The 24,366-nt window shown below is 39.5% G+C and overlaps 1 protein-coding gene across 4 annotated transcripts in view; it reads right to left on the bottom strand.

Moving 5' to 3' along the window:
* LOC136877108 (CDK2-associated and cullin domain-containing protein 1) overlaps positions 1–14,322 on the bottom strand; it is a 136,438-nt gene extending 122,116 nt beyond the window's left edge. For 3 of the 4 annotated variants that reach the window (XM_067150925.2, XM_067150927.2, XM_067150924.2), the window contains exons 1-3: positions 14,164–14,322; positions 13,644–13,891; positions 4,066–4,161 (exon numbers count right to left, since the gene is read on the bottom strand). In XM_067150925.2, the coding sequence (XP_067007026.1) occupies positions 4,066–4,161; positions 13,644–13,891; positions 14,164–14,176 (357 nt within the window). In that variant the 5' untranslated portion in view covers positions 14,177–14,322. Of the gene's footprint in view, positions 1–4,065; positions 4,162–13,643; positions 13,892–13,989; positions 14,054–14,163 lie in introns of those variants that run through there. The other variant, XM_067150926.2, reaches the window with a different exon arrangement.
* Positions 14,323–24,366: the final 10,044 nt, after the last annotated feature.

The following is a 24,366-nucleotide window of genomic DNA, read 5'->3' as shown; positions in this document are numbered from 1 at the left end:
TTGTTTCAGCCATTGTTGGCCCAGCGGTGTAGGGATAGCGTGTCTGCCTCTTACCCGAGGTCCCGGGTTTGATTCCCAGCCAGGTCAGGGATTTTTAGCTGGATATGAGGGCTGGTTTGAGGTCCACTTGGCCTATGTGATTATAATTGAGGAGCTATCTGAGGTGAGATGGCGGACCTGGTCTAGAGAGCCAAGAATAGCGGCCAAGAGGAATCGTCGTGCTGACCACACGACACCTCACAATCTGCAGGCTTTCAGGCTGAGCAGCGTGGTCTTGGTAGGCCATGGCCCTTTGGGGCTGTTGCACCATGGGGTTGGGTTTGGTTTGTTCTTTTAGCTATTAACTTTGTGCCCGTTCACACGTCCACGACAGATTACAAAATGGCGCCGACCGAAGGTATGGGCCTTGTAATCTAAAACAAGCAAGGAATAGTCACCTGCTATGATGTCTCAGAGGGCCATATACTTCTCGGAATGGTCATGTATTCGAGTAACACGGACAGTGGACGGTCTACAGTATTGTTTTCAAAAAAATAGAAAAAACATTATTATTAAATAATCTTCATCTTGAATTTTCACGACATCGAGAGCGGACGCAATTACCGTCATCGGATATTTCTTTTGGAGAAGCAAAGGATTGCATAAGAGAAAAGAAAGAATACAACGATTGAATAAGAATAAAATATAAGTCTTCGCCTGAATTCAAAATCAGTAGAGACAAAAATAAATGTACTGAAGTCGTTACTTAAGAAATTGTGGATACGTCGAAGAGTTGTGAAGAAAAATTAAAATAAATTAAATTAAGGATAAACGACGTCAGATAAGAATATTAAAATGGCAGTATATTGCATTATTATCTTCAACATTGAGACTATCAAGAAGATGATCAAGATGATGTGCTAAATTCAAATGATGGACCGACCTGGGAACAATTCATCTTACCATACGACCTGGAAATGACAAGGAAGGCGACGGGTAACCATCCGACCGAGCCATGACGAAGGAAGGAGACGGGTAACCAGAAAGTACTACCAGAACGAAGGAGCGGATGACGTTCCAGATGTCTAACCCGTGACCGAACCGAAGACCCATCTACATCCAATGGGAATGGAACAGCTGGACCAGGGACAACCATGAGCGAGCTAAGTCATTCATAACATTTTATTGCATAATTTTTGGTTTGCTTACACATGTACCTTAGGTATGTGCTGATGGCAATTGTAGACCGATAATATAGCAATGCAAGTGATGATTACCAACAAAGTGTAAGATAATTAAGTTCGAAGTTACGATTTAATAATATAGCAATAGTTTATGCTATAACGACCTGAACATTTGAAAGAAGCGTGAGGTTTGTAGAGAAATATGAAACAGCTGATTGAAACGACATACTGGGAGTGTATAGAGATTTCATTGAAGTAATGCATGAAGTTGACGTCACGTATGGTTGTGCGCGGTGTAGAAAGAAACATGGAATTACGCATTTGTTTGGTTCATAGAAAGGGCATTGAACTTCGTATGTAAATTATGAGAATCTGCGACTTGTAAAATTTGTTAAGAATCAATGTGGTATTTTATCGTAGTCGTCAAGTTGGGAAACGCGATATATTTTTATGGCGGCTACGGTGTTTATAATGGATTGATGTTGTTATGAGAAAATGAATATGGTAATTAGATGAAAGTTTCGAGTTATGTATAGTGATTTGAGAAGGTTTTTACGCGATGCAGGATCTTCGTGTACCTGCTATTCATGTTATACCACACTACAAGTGAATTATATGATTTATTTGCGTAAGAGTGCCCACACCGCGGGAGCTACATAAGCCAAGGTACGAACTGGATTTATTAATATAGATGTATGCTCGTGACGAAATTGTATCTCAGTATAGATGACTTATTATGAACATAGAATAATTCGACTTTGAATAGCTGTAGTTAAGCAGAAGTATTGCGACACCGATATATATATGAGATTATGTTTTCCAAACCTCACAGCTTAGCGCTTCCATTTTAATTGCAAGAGAATAAAGTAGCTTGCATTGTGGTTGAAAGTTATTGAAAGATAACTATTAAAAGGGACATTGAACCTATTAGGGCATGTGTGAGACAGCCAAAGATTACGCTGAAGTTAGATAGATAGCTAGATTAGTTAATTTTCTCCGTTTGAACATACATTTCTTTAACGAACTTCAGCTAGGGAAAGGCTAGAGTAGGAGCCGTATTTAACTGGCACTAGGAAAGAATGCCTTAGTTCGTAAGGAGTTTCAATGCACAACGAGATCGTTGCAACAAAATCATGTCTTCGGATTTTATTAAAACCTAATTTAATATATTCAGTTCTATTTTAGATTTCCTATAATTCACTCAGATCTACTTAAATGTAATTCCAATTAATTCACACTTAATTTATTAATCTATTTGTGATGCATTGCGGCTGGATATTGTATCCAAGTGAGATTGTTTAAATACGACTAAAGAAAGTGAACTTTCGGAACGAGTTAATTGTGTCGATGTTATACTTACATTGCAAATGCGAGGTGGACCTCAGATGTATCCAGTGATCTGTTGTAAATGAGCAAATATTGAACTTCAACTTCACAAAGGAACTGATCATTTAACAATTTAAATACTCAATATTATCTTTTGTTTGTCATACGAGCCAGCGATGACTCATTTTCATTACGTATTTTCAGTTAATTTGAATAATGCGTTGCATAATATGAAGTTAGTTATTTAATATTTTATTAATAAATATTTTGTTATTTTTCTAATTGCTGGTGTCATGAGTTCTTTAATTATTGTCTAGATTGTAAGTTAACTACTAGTTAAGTAAGGTACCGTACAATTAAGTGTTTATTTAACCATGGCTAGTTTCTCTCGAGGTCAAACTCTAATTAGGTTGTCGGCGATGATTATCATTATGTCGTGAGTAACGATAGGTATCACCCGTGAGTTGGAATTCTCTTGGACTCACGTAAAGCGAATTCTACAGTAGGATTACATGTCCTACTTGCCATAAGTAAACCCTGAGGTATCCGCTGAGCGACTCCATTCGTCAAACTAGGCTGCCCAACGACGAGTTAGAATATGGAGGTATCGGGCAAAGAATGTTTAACCCGGAGCAGTTGCAACTTTGTTTAAATTATGCAGCTGAAGAATGACCGATTAGGGTCAAAACATGTACTGACTATGAATGAATAGGTGGGTGAGTTTTTGTGATCTCTTTATAAGAAATGTTGTCAAACTATATTGTAAGTTAATACATATCAGACCATGAAGTTTAGCACAAGCAATTACAACATGTTAACTGAAACAATAGAAATGCAGTTAAAACAAAATACACAAATTGTTTGTCTACCCCCTTAGCTCCATTTCTTGATATGGGGTCGGGGAAAATACTTAGACAGATTTATTTTTTCTACAACATACAGCAGAAATTAAACCTGCCTCTATACATTGGAATATTGGAAGTACAAGGGAAGACGACTGGGGTTAACTGAGACTGTAAAAAGTAGTTTCAACTAAATTAAATACGTTAACAGATGATTATTAACATCGTACAATGCGCTAACAGAAATTAAAACTGCTGTTAAATGCTGAAATACTGAAAGGATTACACAGCAATAAAGTAAGCAAGATACTATCTACTAAAATAACTGCACCACAATTCTAAACTGCACTTAGGTGTATCATTAATACAATAGGCTAAAAGAAACAACTGATATGTAGGTAATTAAGACTAAATACTTCGACCGATTTCCTTTTTGTTCTACGTGCTAATAGAAATTAAAACTGCTCATAAGTGCTGAATGATTGAAAGTACAAAGGAAGATGTCTACTAAAATAATTGAGCCTACTCAATAACTTCTTTTGAAATAACATTGTAGACTTGAACTACAAATATCATATTATCATTTATAGGTAAGGTGGCTGGTTAAATCTTCCTCAACCGTATGCCTACACCGGAATATTTGAATACAAAGAGCTGTAGGTTTACAATGCACAAAACCGATCAGATAGCACTGTATATACATGTTAAATAATCAAAATGATAATCTTACAAACCATGTATGCAAATATAGGAGTAATTTGCTGAACTGCTATCAAGTAAAGTTCCAGAGCTTCATGGAATGCTATGACTAGACGTAAAGATTCTTCACCCTGAAACAAACACAGGAACTCAGTTTCGACTCTGTAAAATTCATAGCTTACAATATAATACCAGGGCTCATGTATCCCAACAAAAGAAAGTAGTTGAGCAGCAGGTGCAATTATACAGGATGAATGTCTGTCAAGAGACCAGAATAATTAATGATTTATGGAAAGTCGATAGCAGCATTTTGAAGTTACAAGAGCAACAGTCTGGATTATTGAATGCCCTTGTAATACTACTCCATATGTGAGACAGGTGATGGAGAAGAAATGGGAATATGCAGGAGAAATAGTGACGACAATCCTTGATTTGGAAAAGGCATATGATAGTATCTCCACAACAAAGGTATGGAAATCCATGAACAGAAAGGACGTGGAAAATTAATGAATGTCCAAGCAATGTACAATTGTTGCAGCAATCTCCAAACCCCTATGGGTAGAAAGAATGGTTTTGAAATGTAACTAGACTAAGATAGGGAAAAGTACAGTTATCACTGTTGTTCATAATGATAATGGTGAAATTGTGAAGAAGACAAAGTAAAAATAAGCAGACAGGGAGCTTAAGGTGACGTCGTTTGCAGATAACATTGCGGTATGAGAGTAAATGGAGAGGAAGTACAAGGTCAAGTGGACATATTTAGTGAATATATCAGTAATTATGGAATGATGATAAGCATGGAGAAAATCAAGATAATGGTGCTGACTAGAGAAGTAAGAGAAGAGAAAGGTATTGAAAAAATTGTAGAATAAGACCTTAAATTGTGGAAGGATTCAAGTACTTGGAAAGCAAACTGATGCAGGATTGGATATAAAAATCAGTAAAAGGATAGAACAAGGAAATGCATTTTTCAGAGTGTGAGGAACTTGATCTGGAAAAAGGAAGTATCAAAAGAAGTGTAAAGAAGTAATGTATAAGATGTATTATTGCCCAGTACTGACATATGAAACAGAGACCTGGACAATGATGAGTAAACAGGGCAGGGGAGTAAAATCCAGTCAGTGAGATGAACTTTTTGCAATGGGAAATACAAGAAAGGAAAGGTAATGAAGATGCCAGGAAGGAAATCAAAGTAAAAAAAAAAGCTTTCAGACAGAATGGAGAGAAAGGGATAAATTTAGGGGATGGAAGAGAGAAGAATACTGAAGTGGTTGATGGAGGCTAAGATTGAAGAACAATAATAGTGATGTTATTTGCTTTACGTTCCACTAACTACTTTTACGGTTTTTGGAGGTGCTGCGGTGCCAGAATTTAGTCCTGCAGGAGTTCTTTTACGTGCCAGTAAATCTACTGACACACGGCTGACGTATTTGAGGACCTTCAAATACCACTGGATTGAGCCAGGATCGAACCTGCCAAGTTGGGGTCAAAAGCTACCTGAAGGAGAACAAAATACAAGCTGAAGACCCAATCTAAAATGACTGGCCTTGATCGCAGAATCTGGATTGCAACACAGCTGACCGAGCAAGTGGCTGTGCAGTTAGAGGCGCGTAGCTGTGAGCTTGCATTCCTTGCGTTTGGGAGATAGCCTAGTAGGTTGGAACCCCACTGTTGGCAGCCTTGAAGATAGTTTTCCGTTGTTTCCCATTTTCACGCCAGGCAAATACTGGGGCTGTACCTTAATTATTAAGGCCATGGCCACTTCCTTCCCACTCATAGCCCTTTCCTATCCTATCGTCACCACAAGACCTATCTGTGTCGGTGCAATGTAAAGCAAATTGAGGAGTAGCAATGGTGGCCAGATAGAGGAAAAGGGAAAGGTGTCATTAATGTCCTGACTTGGCTGAAGGAGGACATGAAGATCAGTAAAAGGATACAACAGGAAAATGCATTTTACCAATAAACTGATGATGATTTGATTACTGCTACATGACCAAAAGCAATAAGAAACTAAAGCCATAATTCCCGATGACATGTAAGTCTCTGTATGATTGTATGATACACTGATGACTTCCTCGAGGGTACAATATTCCAAGACGTACAATAATCCCCTAAAAGGATCTAAGAATGGGGTCTACACAAGAGTGACAAGATGATTACCAGCTTTCTGGAAATTGAAGCGTGGAATTCTAGAAATTTGAATCAATGTAGTAAGATACAGAGTCTGCAAAGGCAAAGGAATAAAAATGGATACATGTAGTGGCACAACAGAGGTATGTTAGAAGGAAGAGCCAGATTGCTGGTTAATAATAATGTTATTGATTTTTTTGCATCCCCTAACTACTTTTACAGTTTTCGGAGACGCTGAGGTGTCAGAATTTTGTCCCACAGGAGTTCTTTTATGTGCCAGTAAATCTTCCAACACAAGACTGATATATCTGAGCCAGGATCGAACCTGTCAAATTGGGTTCAGAAGGCCAGAGCTCTATGGTACGAGCTACTCAGTCCGGTGATTGCTGATCAAGCATCTACAGAATTATTAGCATCAAATCTAGAAAGGGAATTTGTATGAGTTGGTTTAATAATGAATATGGAAATAGGGCAATGAGTAAGTTACTACAACCAGCATAATGAATGGACTGTTGTCAAGATAAGCAGAGTTTGGAAGTAATTGAATTACTTGTAACAATTAAATTTTTTGTAATTTTTACTCGTAATTGGTACTTTTCACAAAATGTCATTTTTACTCATAATTTACTTCTGAAAATAAAATTGTAATCATTACATTTTTAGTAACTGATATATATCGCATCATGAGCTCGGCAACTATGGAGCCCCAGCAATTGCAAGGCATCACACCAAGGGTATATTCCAGGATACAACGTGCACTCATTCATTTACTTGCAGGTTGTTGTGGTTACTGGCAGAGATTTAGATAATAATCGTGCACTAAGTGGTCAAGATAGTGGTGGTTACTGTTTTAAGAGGAAATACAACTGGGCAACCACCCTCTATCAACACCAATCAGAAAGTCTGACACTTCGAAAAGTGAAGGTATTGGCAAAAGAAAGGGCCAGGTCAGGAAAGAAACAATTTATCAGGAAGGACAGATAGGAAAAATGAAACTGAGGATACTGACACAAGTAAGTGGAAGCAATGCCAGATTCACCTAACGGAACTGTGGTCACCAACCCACACTCCCAAGGTGAGAGTACTTGGTCTACCTTTTAGTCACCTTTTTTGACAGGCAGGTTATACCAGCCCCACCCACAGGTGTTACGTGGTTGAGAATGAAGTCTGAATAAACATGTGGCGGTGAAGGGGTTCAGGCATTTCCATTCCCCTATTTTGAATAAATATTTTGAATTAGTTACCCTGAAAATAATGAAAACACGAAAGTGACATGCAAATTTTGCTTGGGAGTAATCACTTTGAAAGTATGACTAGTCTCACCTATCCAATTAATGTCTCTATGCTAAAGAACACAAAATGGAGTAACGTACTTTTCCTTGCAAAGTTGAACATCATTCTTCCATCCCCGTGTGAAAAAAATTGTTGGTGATTCCCTGACTCACGTTCTGTGAAGTAATTTTAATTATACTTGTGATTGTTCTGATTATTTTTTGAAAAATTAATTAGTAATTGTAACTGAATAATTTTTTTCTCAAGTAACTGTGAATGAAAACCTACAACCTGTTTTCCAGTCATTGACCAGGTCAGAGGTGGAATGAATGAAGCCCTTGCGGTGAGGATAGGAATTGTGCCGGCTGCCCAGGCCTGTCGCACTCCTCTGGGGCAATGATTAATGACTGACAGATGAAATGAAATGATGTTGGAGTGTGTTGCTGGAATGAAACATGACAGGGAAAACCGGAGTACCTGGAGGAAAACCTGTCCCATCTCCGCTTTGTCCAGCACAAATCTCACATGGAGTGACCGGGATTTGGAGCACGGAACCCAGTGGTGAGAAGCTGACGCGCTGCCGCCTGAACCACGGAGGCTCCTCAGGTAACTGTAACTGAGCCCAATTATTTTTATTTTGTACTTTCCCCATCATCACTGAAGATAAGACACCAAGCCAAATTGTCTATACATCTGTAAATATTTAGTAGAGTTTATGGAAACATATATGTGGGGCTTGCTTTGATTACCTACCTACCACACCTTAAGTTTACTATCTTATGAATGTACTATTTTAACACAAATTATTTACAGAGCAATGGATAGACAAATGAAAGTCAAGTTGGGAGATCAATTTTGCTTCTGAAGAAACATAGGAACACATGGAAAGCAGTACTGACTCTATGTCTGATCCTAGAAAATCTAGCAAAGAAGGGAAAGTCCATGTAAATAGTATTTGCAGATCAGGAAAAGGCCCTTGATTGGACAAATTTCTTTAATTAAGATTCTGAAGGTGATTGGGATACAATACCAACAAAGAAGGGTTTTCAACAATCTGTGTAAAAATGAAACTGCAGGCATAAAATAGTTATTTTACCTCTCTTCCATGACTTCATTTTCACTTGCCTGTTTCTGTCTGTTATTTAGATTGACCCCTCGGGATCCATTTCTCCTTTCATATTTGTCCCCTGTTCCTCGTCTTCACCACTTGTATTTATCTCTCTTCTCTTTTCCTGTCTTTTTTCTTTAAGGTTTCTTTTTCTTTTTTTTCAAACAGTCTGCTTTACGTCACACTGTAACAGATCGTCTTATGGTGACGATGGGATAGGAAAGGGCTAGGAGTGGGAAGGAGGCGACCGTGGCCGTAATTAAGGTACAGCCCCAGCATTTGTGTGGTGTGAAAATGGGAAACCATCTTCGGAGCTGCCAACAGTGGGGTTTGAGTCCTCTATCTTCTGAATGCAAGCTGATAACTACGTGACCTAAACTGCACAATCACTTGCTCGGTTTTTGGTGGTTTAATGTTGTGCTAAAGTAGACAGGAAGGAAGCAGTACAGGTACTGAAGTATAGCACCAGAATTTGCTTAATGTCAAGATGGGAAACCACAGAAAACCATCTTCAAGGCTACTAATAGTTGGGTTCGAACCTACCATCCTCCTAATGCAATCTTATTTAATGTCAAGAATTTCATTTTTACAACCTAGTTTAGAATGCTCTGTTCATGTTCTTACACTGGTACAAATATTTCATGTAGCTATTTAAAAAGCCTGCAAAAATTTCCTAGGCTGATGATGACAAGGAAGGTGCCGAAACCGGTCCCTAAATGACAGATAATAAATGTGATATTTTAATAAATTCATTATTTTATTATATTGAACAGGTGGAAACTTTTATCCTTATCTGCAACTGTAATGCAATCTTACCGCTATGCGACTCATACCACACAATTAAATAACTCCCTCACTGACTACCTTCTTATCCCACACTTTCTACCAAGATAGAAGATCTGTCAGTATGGCCCCCTCAGTGAGTCTTGATGCCCTTCCTCCTGATGAAGCTGGGCAGCAGAAACAAGCTGGATTGGGTGCTGGGAAGAAATGGATGTAAGAGAACAGTGATTGATAAGGAGAGAGCCCATCTATTTGAAGACATTTGTGAATGACGATGTGGAGATAGTCTTTGTTTTCTCTTTCTGTTACTCCTCCTCCTCCTCACAATGACCTATCATTGTGTTTAGTGGTTCCTTCATGTTTCTTTCTATACATAACCTGATCTGCAATTTGCCACTTGTCTGCTCCATTCCATTAGTTAAAAATGAAAACTATAATGTGTAAAGTATTAACAAATTATGAATACCAGCTTATTATTGATAGAAAAACATTTATTGCCACACCTAGTACCAGCACCCGCCTCTGTGGTGTAGTGGTTGGTGTGATTAGCTGCCACCCCCGGAGGCCCGGGTTCGATTCCTAGCTCTGCCACAAAATTTGAAAAGTGGTACGAGGGCTGGAACAGGGTCCACTCAGCCTTGGGAGGTCAACTGAGTAGAGGGGGGTTGGAATTTCTCCTCAGCCATCCTCTAATTGGTTTTCCGTGGTTTCCAAATTCTCCTCCAGGCCTAACATAAGGCCTGGCTGCTTCCTTCCCTCTCCCTTCCAATGTTCCCATCCCCCACAAGGCCGCCTGAGCTATGTACTGGTCCTCCTCTCCAGTTGTATCCCCGACCCAAAGTCTCACGCTCCAGGACACTGCCCTTGAGGCGGTCGAGGTGGGATCCCTCGCTGAGTCCGAGGGAAAAACCAACTTGTAGGGTAAACATATTAAGAAAGAAAATACCAGCACATTTGAGTTTTTATGATTTAGTAATATACATTCCATAACAAAGACTTTGAAAATGATTTTTATAACAAGATCAAAGCACTGACTTAAAATAAAATACAGGGCTTCAATGGTTTAAACTACATAATGAAGAGTAGATTATAGGCTGTATACTTGGCATCCCCTAGTTTTTTTTTTTTTTTGCTAGTTGTTTTACGTCGCACCGACACAGGTAGGTCTTACGGCGACGATGGGACAGGAAAGGGGTAGGAGTGGGAAGGAAGCGGCCATGGCCTTAATTAAGGTACAGCCCCAGCATTTGCCTGGTGTGAAAATGGGAAACCACAGAAAAACATTTTCAGGGCTGCCGACAGTGAGGTTCGAACCTACTATCTCCCGAATACTGGATACTGGCCACACTTAAGCGACTGCAGTTATCGAGCTCGGTCATCCCCTAGTTGACAATCAAATTGATCATATAATGATTTAGGTTAAACTAAATGATACATGGATATAAATAAAGAATTCATGAAACAATAGTGGGTTAGGCCTACTTGAAATCTCAAGAAAAGATAGATAAAAACTCGGATCTTGTGAAAATTACTTATAAAGCAGCAAGTACAGAACTAAAGAAAAATGTAAAGAAATGAAATCAAGAGAATAGAATCATTTGACCAAAAAGATACCATTTGCAAAGCACAAAGGAAACAGAGTGAGTTGACTACACAGTTAGAATCAAGTAGCTGTGAACTTGCGTTCAGGAGGAGGTGGTTTCCAATCCCCTGTTGGAAGCCTTGAAGATGGTTTTCTGTGATTTCCCATTCTCAAAACAGGCAAAGACCATGGCAGCCACCTTGCAAAATGCAATAGAGCAAGCAGCAAGATCAACACTGATACAGATGGTAAAATCTTAATGAATATAGAAGAAAAGATCACAGACAGCAATAATATATCATATAGCATTGAATTAATTTTAAAAGAGGCCAGGCAGGCTAGAAATTGTCGAGCATGATGTAACAAATGCAATGAATCAAAAGAAATGAGGCATAGGCATTGGATACCAATAGGCATAATATAATGTATTCAGGTAGACAAGATACACACGATTGTAGACCTCTTGAACAGAATTTGTGAATTTACATACATATTATTAATTCTTATTCTAGGAATCTATTGCAAGGGAGTTTCTGAGTCTCATCATGTTACTACCTTAGTAAAATTTTCTGTGTTCTGATTACAGTTTTCCTGAAGAATTTATAATGAAAAAGGCTAAAAGGAAAATCGGAATTGGGCAGAAGAAACAAGTCTGGGCGTTGGATAGGGAATAAGGTGAGGAAACGATCTTATGAAGTACGGTGTAAACTCCCACATAAAGAAGTTAAAAGTTTATGAGCAACATCTCAAGACTTATTCATGTGTGAACAGCAGGAAAGGGTTATTGTGCTCCCAATGGGCTAATTTCATCAAAATGTCCAGTAACATCTCAGCGGTGAAAAAAGTACCTGGAAGGAATCAACACTATGTGGTGGTGGTGATTATCGTTTTAAGAGTTAGTACAACCAGGCAACCATCCTCACAACAGTGTGCAGACACCCAGGTTGTGGAGAACCAGAGATGTTGGGTCATGAGCTAGGGAAGTGTTCTAAAGGAGAAATGTTTGAAACTCTTATCATCATAGAGAGCACTCTTCAATTGCCACATCACTATGTAAATTCCACTGGGAAGTTTATGAGGAGGTGCACTTTACTTCAGAGGAGGGCAGTGATCGCCAAGCAGATATATCCTGTATTAACAGGATAGAAAAACAAGAACCGATTTCTGACCCAATGGTGCGAACAGAACAGGACAACCATCAAGCAGTTCGCGTTGACAAGGAGGAGAAGGCTATCTACCAACCATGCATACCTCACTTCAATGAGAGATATAACCTGAACATAAAGGCATGGAATGGTATTGGAAAAGAATGAAAATGGTAAAAGCAATATATTCAAAATAATTTGGTTGTATCAAGACACTCTCGTGAGTGTAGGCAGCATAAAGGACACATTTCAGGTTAGTTCTCTTTCCACTACTTAGGCCTATAAAGACGTCAAACACAAAGGGCTCCTTTTTATACTTTCTACATTTGAAAAAGTTCCTAGTCTAGTTCCTTTGAAAAACATTTTCTTTTCTAGTGGTTTAACATCACACTAATTATTATTATTAAGGAAAGAGCGCACAAACGTGCATAAAATTAGTATACACTGATCAAATAGATACAAAATACATTATTCTTTGCTGTATTCCTTTAGAGTCTTGTGTCTCTGTGTACAAATTGTAAAATGATAACGCTCACACACTTTGTTGCATAGCTTGCAAAAGCAGTCTTCATCTGGGTCATGGAAGTATGTTTTCATGCACAATTTATGATGAAATCCATGTACAGATAGTCTAGTAATGGCACTACGCAAAACCTGGTTTGGTCCACTCCATCTTCGGTCTAGCATGGCAATGCAAGAATGGGAAAGGGCTAGAAATGCGAAGGTAGCAGCCATAGCCTTAATTAAGGTACAGCCCCAACATTTGCCTGGTATGAAGATAAGAAAAAATAGAAAACTATCTTCAGGTCTACCGACGGTGAGATTCGAACCCATCATCTCCAGAATGCAAGCTCACAAAATATTTCTCTCTCTTTCATTTCTCCATAATTAGGCACCCCCAATCTCGCTCTTCCCACATTCCCTATTTACTGAAGAAGCCAGGTATCAGTTACTTCAGTAGGGACTGATAAAGGAAATTGCTATTTATGAAGAGCTTGTTCTTGATTGCTCTCCACTGCTCCCTTTACTTACACTGATGTCGCTCACCTCCTTTTGGTTGTTCCCATCATAACTAGTGAATCACAGGGTCAATTCGTATGATCCAATATCCTCATAGAAATCTGTAATGATTTACTTATATTTTCAGTTTAATGTTCTCCTTGCTCAAAATTAGTTATTTCTGGTCTTTTCTACTAATAGTATTATCTCTCTAATGTCCCCTTGATTGCTACAGATAACAAGACAAAAAGATGTCAGAATGACAGAGTCCTCACGTTTAAACACCTTCCCAAATTCAGTTGGGATTAAACCCACTATTTTTGGAACAGGAAGATGACAACTATCCGACTGTGTCACGGTCTTGTCCTATAGTGATGACGTTGCTGTACAGATGTACCCTTGATTTTTATTTAAAGAAACACATTCAGAAACAGAACAGGAGAAGGAATAAGAAAGATTTTTCAATGGAGTAATCAAAGTTATAAAATGTCAAAGTGGGTAACAGACAGAATAAAACTAATGTTTATGACAGCAGCAAAATTTAAAATAAACAGTTAACTCAATAGTTTCATTACAAATATATTAAATTCATACATATTGCTGAGGAATTCTTGGATCACACGCATCCAAAGAACGGTCCACTTCTTCCAAATGATGGGAGCATTGTGCTAGGAGATCACTGTGCATTTTTTCTGCAAACCCATCACACACACACTTGTACACAATACTATACATTTGCTCAAATGAAACTCGAACTCCAGGGCTATTATGAAGTATTTGGCCAACAGCTCTTGATATTGTATTCCAATAATCGTTGATGTATTTGTCATTTTGATCAGGTGCTAAAAGAGAAAGACAAACACTAAAAACTCACTGCACACAGTAATTCTAACACAAATGGTTATGATATAGTAAAAAAAAGTTATATTTTTAAACCAACACATGTCACATTTCTATATCCTCAACACTCTGAAAAATAACACGTGCGGAAGATAAGGAAAAATAACGAATATACCCGGATATAACCAAATTTAACAGAAAAAAACTGTCATCGCCTGCTTAAGGGTTGTTAATTAAAAGGAGTAAGGAGTTTATTAGTTACAAAAACACTCACGAATATCCATCATTTTAATCTCTCATCGTACTTAACGAAAATCTTTTATCGTTTATTTACAATTGACATCCTCAGCCAGTGCAGACTGTTGTAGTACATAAATTTGCCATCTACGGGTGCTTTCTGTTAATCCACTTTTGAACATTCATTTGTCAGCACAATAGCACATGGCACTAATATATGTTCTCTTTGACATTAAATAATAATAATAATAATAATAATAATAATAATAATAATAATAATAATAATAATAATAATAATAATAATAATAATAATAATAATAATAATAATAATAATAATAATAATAATAATAATAATAATAATAATAATAATAATAATAATAATAATAATAATAATAATAATAATAATAATAATAATAATAATAATAATAATAATAAGAGAATAGCGCACAACGTGCATAGATGTTCTGCACATAGCAATTTAGTCGCTACAAAGTTGTGTTAGGGAAACACGACTCTGGTGACACCATAGCGCATGATACCGATCACACTGTTTATCGCACTGTTCAGATCGTTGCCTTCGCTATAACACAAGGCCTTGAAATGCACTAGGATCGCGCTGTTGCCCCCTTGTGTTCGCATGGCCGTGTATGTCTACAAGTAAATTATATCCTAAATAAAGAGAGCTGAATGTTATAGGTGTTTACAGTTTTAAAACTTTCCTACTCAGGGGCTTCTTATCGAGTTTCAAAACTTTCTCACTTCTACTTGAGTGGCTCGAAGCAATGTTGTCTAATAGAGGTCTCAGAAATGTTTGGAGTAGAAAAAGAGGTAGTTTGTCATCTTTACACTCTCTATGCTTAATTTCACTGATGAACCTGGCTTTCAGAAAAACGTACACATTTTTAGTAACTGTCGTCGGGGTAAATCCTGCACAGCAGAGGTAACAAATTCCGTCATGCGCTGCAGAAGTGCCACAAACGATGATTTCGGGTATCTGTGGGCTCCTCGATCTTGAAAGCGAATAAGACACAATGTTGGACTTTCACTAGCTGGAGAAGTTATATGTTCTAAACAGCCTTCACAGTCTGTTTGTTCTTCTGCCACACGCACTAAGTATCCTGCTACCATAGCTAGAGAAATACCAGGTATTGTAGCTGTTGAATCTGAAACAAATTAATCATATTTATGTACTAGCGAACACTTAAATAAAAAAGTATTGTTCACACAGATCTGATGTAATTTACCTTGCAAGGGTTTTGTAATGATAGACATTACGTGTTCAGGAAGCTGCGGAATTTGCACATCATCGCGACTTTCATTCCTTCTATATCTTTCATCCATATGGCACATTCTTGGTTGTAGTAAACTGGTTCGTACATTGCGGATCTTATTTTCATCCCTCAGCTCAACATTGCCATGTTTTGATGCCGCAATAATTCCTGTATGGAGCGTTGTTTCGATGCGTTAAGGCATGACCTTGCGTCCATTGCGTCATTGTATCCCGCTTTGCGTCGTAGGTGGCTAAAGAAAAGCTCGATATCATCGCTTGTTAGATTCCTCGTCAAGACATAATGAAAATTTATACTTATGAGGTATTTTACGCAGGCCACAGTGGATTGGGTAGTCAAAACCAACGCCTGATACGTTTCCCTCGCGAATCTCTTCTCTTTCTCTGGATGCATTTGAATGTTCTTGATATGTGACAGGAAATCATTTATTAACCAACTGAGGCGTTCATATTCAATGCTGAAAAATGCCAGTTTGTTCTCATTCCTGGAATATGTCCCATACGATGTGTTGCAGACATCATGGGCACCGAACCACTTCATAAAATGCTCCATGAAAGAAATTGTTTCTTTTAAACTGTTCCTGTCTTTAATGCTCTCGGGACAAACCACCTCCATACTCTTCAAACCAGCGATTGTTTCAGGGGAAAATACAATTTTGGCTCTTGCTACATTCATTTTCTCCAAATTTGTAGGGTAAACTACTTTTCTGGTTAGTTTCCTCACCGGCTTCATAATTGAAGATTTCTGGAGTTTGAAAAGACCTCTCAAATGATCGCCGGTCACGATAGCATTGTTTACAAAAAAGTCTCGTGATAAATGTTGGGATCGCACGTTTTTTATGACGTGACTGGGATCGAAACTTAGGAACAGAGGCCTAGTTTTATTAGCTGGATGTCGTACCTCAAGCGTAATGCTTCCTCCACATAATGTTTCGAACATCGAAACATTTACCTGAGAATTGTCGGTCACAATTCTGATCACTCTGAAACCACACTCTTCAACAGTATTTAACGCATCCAAGGTTAATTTTGCAAGTTGTGAGCCCGTAACGGATGAAGTGAAATAGAAAGACGCCGGTATTCTGTAATATGTAGAGAGTCCCTTGAACAAAATGCAGAGTAGTTTATTGGCCAACCTATCTTCGATTCCAAGAGCGTCAATGTCAATGTCATTCAGTCCAATAAACATATCTAATTTCCCGTCATACATAAGTTTCGGCTTTATGGACATTTCATCTATTAGGCTATAAGGGAACCAATCTTTTCGTTATCGTTCACTAACGACAGTTTTTCTGCCAGTAATATGGCTTTAGTTCGCGAAGTTATGCCCGTTTCCCCTTTTGAGTATCCAACATACGATTTCAACGTTCTTGGATGAGGAAGATGCAAAATATCGAGTGTTCTGAGAAGCCGATAACCAGTTGGCGACCTTGAAGATAATAGCACACAAATTTTAACTGTAGTCTCCTGGTATTTACATTTCTTTTTTCCAAAGCTCTGAAGTTGTTCTAACAAAAAGTTTGCTTTCACAATACCTCCCTCAGCTTCCTTCTGAATTTTAGAAACTCGACTTGCAAGATTTCCGGGATCATTCTTTACCTTACTAAGTTCTGCTTCCAAGTCACGAATTTTTAAGCGCAACTTCTTAATAATTGTCACGTGCTTTCTATTTCTTCTGATCTCCTTCCTTAATTTCCTGGTAATGTATTTTGGTACTGTTGATTTTAGGACGGGAGAAAATTGTGTACCTACTGTTGTGGTGTCTACATTTATCAGGTCAGATTCTCCAGTATTATCAGCAGTGGCGGCTCGTGAAAAAATCGTCCTACGTGCTACAAAAAACAAGCTAAATACGCTGTTTTAAATCTGCATATTGCCATGATGAACAACGCATACTTCAAACTTGGTAATAATAATAATAATTGTAATAATAATAATAATAATAATAATAATAATAATAATAATAATAATAATAATAATAATAATAATAATAATAATAATAATAATAATAATAATAATAATACAACTTTTCTCACAATTTATAACTCAGAGCAAACAAAAACAACATTAATTTGGAAGCAGATTAATTCTTCGACAACTGTCTACGAGATAAATAATTCATTCGAGAAATATTGTTTTTACTAACCTAATGGCGCAACTTACATCAGTGCAAATAGAATCGTGGGAATATAGATCCCCACTAAGAACACTAATTTAATTTCACTTTATATACACTGCAGTGGATAAATAATTTGATAAATCTCCGTATAAACTTGAGCACTAACACAATGACAGAAAAAACACGCACCAGTAATATAACCGCGAGATTAAAAACCGCACAAAGCAACTGAAAGAGCTGCCGACTGATTCATTGAGACCTCCCCTATTACCAGAGTAAATGTCCGGCTCCATGGCTAAATGGTTAGCGCGCTGGCCTTTGGTCACAGGGATCCCGGGTTCAATTCCCGGCTGGGTCTGGAATTTTAACTATCATTGGGTGTATGTGTTGTCTTCATCATCATTTCATCCTCATCACGACTCGCAGGTCGCCTACCGGCGTCAAATCAAAAGACCTGCATCTGGCGAGTCGAACATGTCCTCGGATACTTCCGGCACTAAAAGCCATACGCTATTTCATTTCACCAGAGTAAATTACATTGTAATGCGGGATCACATTTAGGGTCACTCAAAGATTCTTTGACTCACCTACGAATTCCTTATTTTTGACACAAAAGGAAGATGGATATTTTAATAAGCATGTGTGAGATAGATTGCCTCCGCTTACGCTTTACTTTCGAGCCCAGACGATGCTACTCTCTAGTGGCAGACTCGCTTATCACGTTCAACATCACACGGCCGACTTCATGCGTCGCTGTAGCTAGCTAAGGAGCGCAGCGAGGGATCCAGTCGGCCGTGAACATCAAGGTAGCAGGAGAGATCGAGTACTTCTACCCCTTTGCGGGAGAGGAAGTAACTATAGACGGGATCAGTGAAAGTTGATCCCGGTTTATGGTATACTCCGCCGGCTAGGGGGAGTGTTGCAAGCTTGGCTGCGCCTGCGTATTGCTTCCTTCAGGCTACAGGCAAGGGCTCACTTCACATGAGCACGAGCCTTGTTCCCCGGGAGAACGGCGCTAGGTGTTCGATGGATCTCGTCCTGATTTTCACAAAACACAAATTCATATCGTACTCAAAACGAAAAGGCACCAGGATAATTTTACTGTACATAAATAATATTCCTTACAGTTTCAAGCTACGTGCTGGAGCCCGGTAGCACGTACTGACCGGCCGCCACTGATTATCAGGCACAGGAAAATCCGATTGTTCCACACATTTTCTCTTATTTCTTATATACTCATTTTCACTGTCCGTTTTTTCAAGCTGTCTTTTCTTAGGAGCTTTCCTACATTTTAAAGTGACTTGTTTGTGTTTGGGGAACTCTGTAAAAACTGAAGGGACTTTATTAGGCAGGAGTGTCTTTTTAGATGTACATATACTAAAGTCTTCTTCTCTGAAGTGTTTACTGCACACACTCGATTTTTCTGTAGGAACCCAGAGAGATCCCGGTTTGTCTCCTCTGCGAGATATAGCAACAAGCCACCGTTCTTTTAAAGCACTATTCACTGGAAACTTGTGAAATGAAATTCCACTACCTTTAATTTGTCGTGAATGACAATAAGGAACACAGCAATAAACCATGATTGAACCTGCGAGTGCTTATTATCACAAGAATACACACATTCATAACCAACTCAATACACACGTTTAAAGGCGCGAACCTGGTAAACAGGGGCAAGGTAGCGATCCTAGGGGCCCGCCAATGAACTGCAGTGTGACCACTTCTATAGCGTTTTACGGGCTCTATTTCCAGGCCTTGTATTATAGCGTAGGCAACGGTTCAGATACAGATGATACTTCGTCCGGAGTGTGAAAACTCTTTTTCTTGCATTCGCGATGGTGGAACCCGTGCACTGCGAATCGCGTCAGCGTGTGGCGCAGATCGTAGTCCGCACCTTTTCAGTCTGTAGACATCATTGCTTCGGTCGAGTAGAATTCCAGCCATATCTCTTTCTTGTTCTGAAGTTCTTCTAAGAGTTCCTGATATGCCTTTGTGGAGGGTAGGGGCATTTTCTGTCTTTATTGTTCTATGAAGAAAGGTTCTCCGACGAGCTCGTATGTTAGCCTAGAGGGAGTGAATTTCGATACACATAATAGTCTCTTAATATATGTTGCCTTGATCCGCTCGATGTCTTTGAGATTTGATTTGGTGAGATGTGTCCATATTAATTCTAGTCCGTAAGTCACTATGGCCATTACCTTGGTGCTGAAGATCTTTATAATGAAGATCTTTATTGGCAGTGGACACAGAGAGTCTGCGCAGGAGTTGGATGTCATTGATGGCCATTATGGCTGCAGTTGCTCTATTCCTGATGTGCTTAGTGTAGGTCGTTCCAGTGGTCTGTAGTGTCATTCCGAGATAGTTAAATTCTTCTGCTATTTTGATTGGTTCTTGGTGTGGAGTGAAGAACAGTTGGTCTTCGGCCGTTATTTTCCCTCCCTTCCTAAATATCATATGGACTGTCTTTTGCTCATTGATCTCTAGCTTATTCCTCTCTGCCCATAATGTTAGGCGATACATACGTTCCTGTAGTATCTCGGGGTGCCTAGTGCCATGTCGTCTGTGTACGCGTAGATAGTGACCTGTTTCTTTAGATTTCCGAAGCTTTGGATAACGTCTGATGTTGCAAGATTGAACAATAGGTGGCTGGCTGGATCACCCTGCAGAATTCCATTGGTCTGTGGTATCGGGGTCGAAGTATGGATGTTGTCTTTGATGATGAGCTCGTTTAGTTGTAATATGATGATCGTTAGATCGTTAGATCTTTGGGTTCCCCGATCCTACGTTTAAGCTTATCTATGATTATCTGACAGTCCAGTAGGTCGAAGGCCTTCTTATAGTCGATGGATATGACGTGAAATTTCCCTCTGTGATATCTAAGTGCTTCCTTTATATATTCCATTAAGTCACTTATTGCATGAAGTGTCGATCTGCCTTTCCTAAATCCAAATTGCTCATCCGGTATTTGTCCGATTGTTTCCTTTTCTAATCCTGCAGATATGATTCTGGTGAATACCTTGAACAGTGCGTTCTCCAACGCAATTCCTCTGTAGGAGTCCCGGTTGGTCGGGGCTACCTTTAACTTTGTACAAGAGTTTTAGTGTTGCAGTCCTCCAGTTGCTCGGTACTTTGTCTATTTCTAGGCACTTGTCGAATAAGGCTGTCCATAATTCCCCTAGGAGTGACAAGGGTTTCTTCAGATGCTCATTAGAGATTTCGTCTGGTCCGGCAACTTTGTGGCCTTTCAGTTCCATTACCGTATTTGTTACCTCCTCTGTTGTGATGTGTGGGAAGTCCGAAGTCAGAGTTGCGTGGATTGTCCTTGGGGTTGTTTGCCTGTTATAGATACGTTGAAAGTGTGATTTCATGTTTCCATTATGATAATTTGGGAAAACTTCGGTGACCTAGGTTTCAAAGCTGCAAAGTGGTTTTCTGATGCTTTCTCTAATTGTCTCTTCCCTTCTTCGTCTACCCAGGTTGCTCTCTTCTAATTGAGTAGGTTTTCGTAGGCGCGTCTCTGAATGATATAGGTCTGTAAGTATATTTCGGTTTTGGAGGTTCTTGTAGTGTGTAGGAGGTCCAATACCTGTTTTCTTTCGTCATAACAGGTCACGTCGAACCAAGCTGTGGCTTCCGTTTGCTCCCTGAACCGCGCGTATGGGCGTCCTTTATATAACTGTCCACTTTCAATGCTGCGGAGTCCACCTCTCCCTGTTTTATTTGATCAAGAATGCGATCACTCGATGATTGTGATATTCCGGCTAGGATGCTGGTATTCAGTGTTCTCCTTACTGTTACTCTCTTTTGATCTCTGCTGTTTGGTAGAGACTCATCTATTGCGACCTGAGCGTATACAGGTATTTCCTTAGGGGGAGCCACGTCTGCGTTTGCGAAAATCTTGAAGTCGGTGCTTCTGATGTAGGTGTTGACAAATAACAAGTCTATTGTACTAGTGCCACTGTGGCATACATAGGATGGAATGTGCGGCTTGTTCACTAGGATAAAACCTTCCACTTCTAGGAATTCTAGGACTGTTTTACTTTCCATGTCCTCTTTTTCCGTGCGACAGTTAAAGTCGCCTGCTAGTATAGTGGCATCTTTGTAACTGATGAGCGATAATGTGTCTGCCAATATCCTGTGCTGTATTGTGAGGTTGGAAATAGGCAGCAATAATGCTCATTCCTCGGGTCTTCATTGCGAGCAGGTTCGGCGTTCTTTGGATAACATGATGCAGTGGTAGCCACGGTTTGATTAGACAAGAGATGCCTCCACTTGGACGTCCGCGTTCTCCCTGGCTTGCGAGGTCGTGGATGTTGTAGTAATGTTCTACATTGATGTGATTTGTCAAGAAAGTCTCAGTTAGCATCACAATATCCGTCTTAAATAAATATGGAGTGCCTAAATGCAGGATGGATTTTAGGTCCTCTATCTTCCAGAGCATTACGTCTATTCTCTGACTTTTCTTAGGCTTCGAGCTCCGTTCCTTGATAGGATCTGTTCGTTCTTGCGCGAGAGAAACGAAAAGGCCTGATGAGGACGCCTTTAGGCCAGAATTCTGGTTTCTCGGCACTTTCTCGCGCCTGTGGTGGAATGCCTACCTTATAAGACTTATTGGTTCCCATGGTTCTCAACTCTTCACACGATATACTTTCCGGCGTATTGTTTTTCTTAATCAAGAAGTACTTTATTTTTTCTGCTGTCGCGTTTTGTGGCAGGCGCCCAATATAAAGCCAGGCCCTCCTCTCACCTGCCTGAATTAAATCGCCTTCACCGGTTCCGCATCCTATTATCGTGCGGGAACTCTTGCGCCTTTTGTAAGACACAACTCTATAGCCTTCATTCGATTCCTCATCCCGCGTGGTTTCAATATTTACTGTGGTTAATTCTTAGTCAGATTGGTTGGATCCCTCTTCTGGTCTGCCGTCTGTTTTGGTTTCTGTTGTTTCTGTTGCAGTTTCCACTGTTCGCTCTTCCTGCTGTTGGTCCTTCCCTTTGGTGTTGGAATTTTTCCATAATTGATTTATGAGATCTCTCGGATTTCCCAACAGCAGTTGGATTCGTGCTGTTGTTGGGTGTTTTTGATGACTGACCCTCAAGCATTTTGTGATGTTTGACCTTCATTCTTCTTACTTAGGGTCTCAGCCATCATGTCTAGCTTCTTGTTCAGATCCGCCTTTAGCGAATCTATCTCTTTTTGCATGGATTTTCCTGCCTTGTATAGTAGGAAGTCCTGCTCGCAGCCACTGCATAAGCACATTAACTTGGATTTATCTTTCCTGGTTGCTTTCAGGGCATTGAATTGTCCCTGTTGCAACTCTGCGCAAGCCAAGTGGTGCCATCTCTGTCTCATCTTCTACTCTCTTCCCACAGATAGGGCAAACGTCGAGTTTCTCAACGTATTCCTTGCCTGACGACGTTTCGTGCTGCACGTTCGTGCTTGCTTCGGGCATGGAATCTAGAAGGCAGTGGAATTTATCGTGTTACAAACTTGTTGTTTTTAAAACGTTTCTTGTATCCTCACATCGTATACTGCACTTCACTAATATATTCACTGCACTATCACTTAACACTCCACACTCTTCCACTATACATTAACCGAATCGCTACTTATGTTTGCTAGAATCACTCGTTCTATCACCACTATCACTGACACTGACCGATTAGTTTTGACATTAAAGTATATATATATTGTACCGGTAACGGCGGTACAAACTAAGTCCCCGTCATAGAAATTTTAAAACTTACGTGTTACGCTCCGGGCCGCTTACGAAGGACTGACTGGGCGGCGAGCAACAGCTGTGCGCGTGTGACGTAGTGAGCGGGTGACGTCACAGCATGCCTCGCCGCACTACATAGCCTAGACTGATGTAGAATGTTCTTCGAGTTTCGACGGGTAATAACTTTTCCCACGATAATAATTGAACAAATTGAACAACATCACCATATAACTTGATCCCTTAGCTATGTTCCTGCCGAATTTCACGTGAATCTGACTTGGGACGATAAAGTTATGGAACAAGGGGTGGAGGCCCGGATCAGATATAAATACGTACTGCTTCGCTCAGCAGACCAGTGTGTGTTCCAGCATGTTAGAGTGTGCTGCAGTGCGCTGCAGTGTGTTACAGCATGTTGCCAGAGTGTGATGCCAGTGTGTGGCCGGAGTATCTATGTGCACGCTAGACTGTAGTGTTCGCACAGTCGGTTCGCGGGCACCGTGATCGAGCGTGAATCCGCTATTAAGTTTCAAGTCCGTGGACTTTAACCTAATCGTGTTGAATATGGACTTATGCAGATTTCTTTATACTGTGACAACTTTTTACTCCGATAGGACGTGAGATGAATTGTGTATCGTCTGGACATTATCTATTGACTGTTACTCTATACGAGTGTCTAAGACTCGCAAACGTTTTCGAGTGCTCGAAATTGAAGTTTTATGTTATGGACAGGACTTAGAACTGATTGCTCCTTACCGAGTACTAAATACTTCGAGTTATAAGACTGTGTTTGAATCCAAATTTAATTTACCATTCCATGAACTGTGTCAATATTTTAGGTCATGAACTGTGAACTGTGCATGTGTGAACAGTGCATTTCAATTCTAATAAACAGCACATTTCAATTCTGCGAACATTCAGTTTACGAACAGTCGAACCAAGGACTGTCAATACTCGATTAATTTCGTCTTTTGATTTCATGTTATTTTCTATACGTGAAAAAGTTCCAATTCACGAGTGGAACATCTTTATTTTCAATGAATTATGTTGAACAGTGATTCAAAGAACTAAGTCATGCGGCATTACCTTACGTTGTACCAAGTGCCACAAACTTTAAGT

The sequence above is a fragment of the Anabrus simplex genome, chromosome 7 (genome assembly GCF_040414725.1).
Source record: "Anabrus simplex isolate iqAnaSimp1 chromosome 7, ASM4041472v1, whole genome shotgun sequence".
Lineage (NCBI taxonomy): Eukaryota > Metazoa > Arthropoda > Insecta > Orthoptera > Tettigoniidae > Anabrus > Anabrus simplex.
The sequence above is the reverse complement of the archived record's forward strand: the minus strand, read 5'-3'. Positions and strand labels throughout refer to the sequence as shown.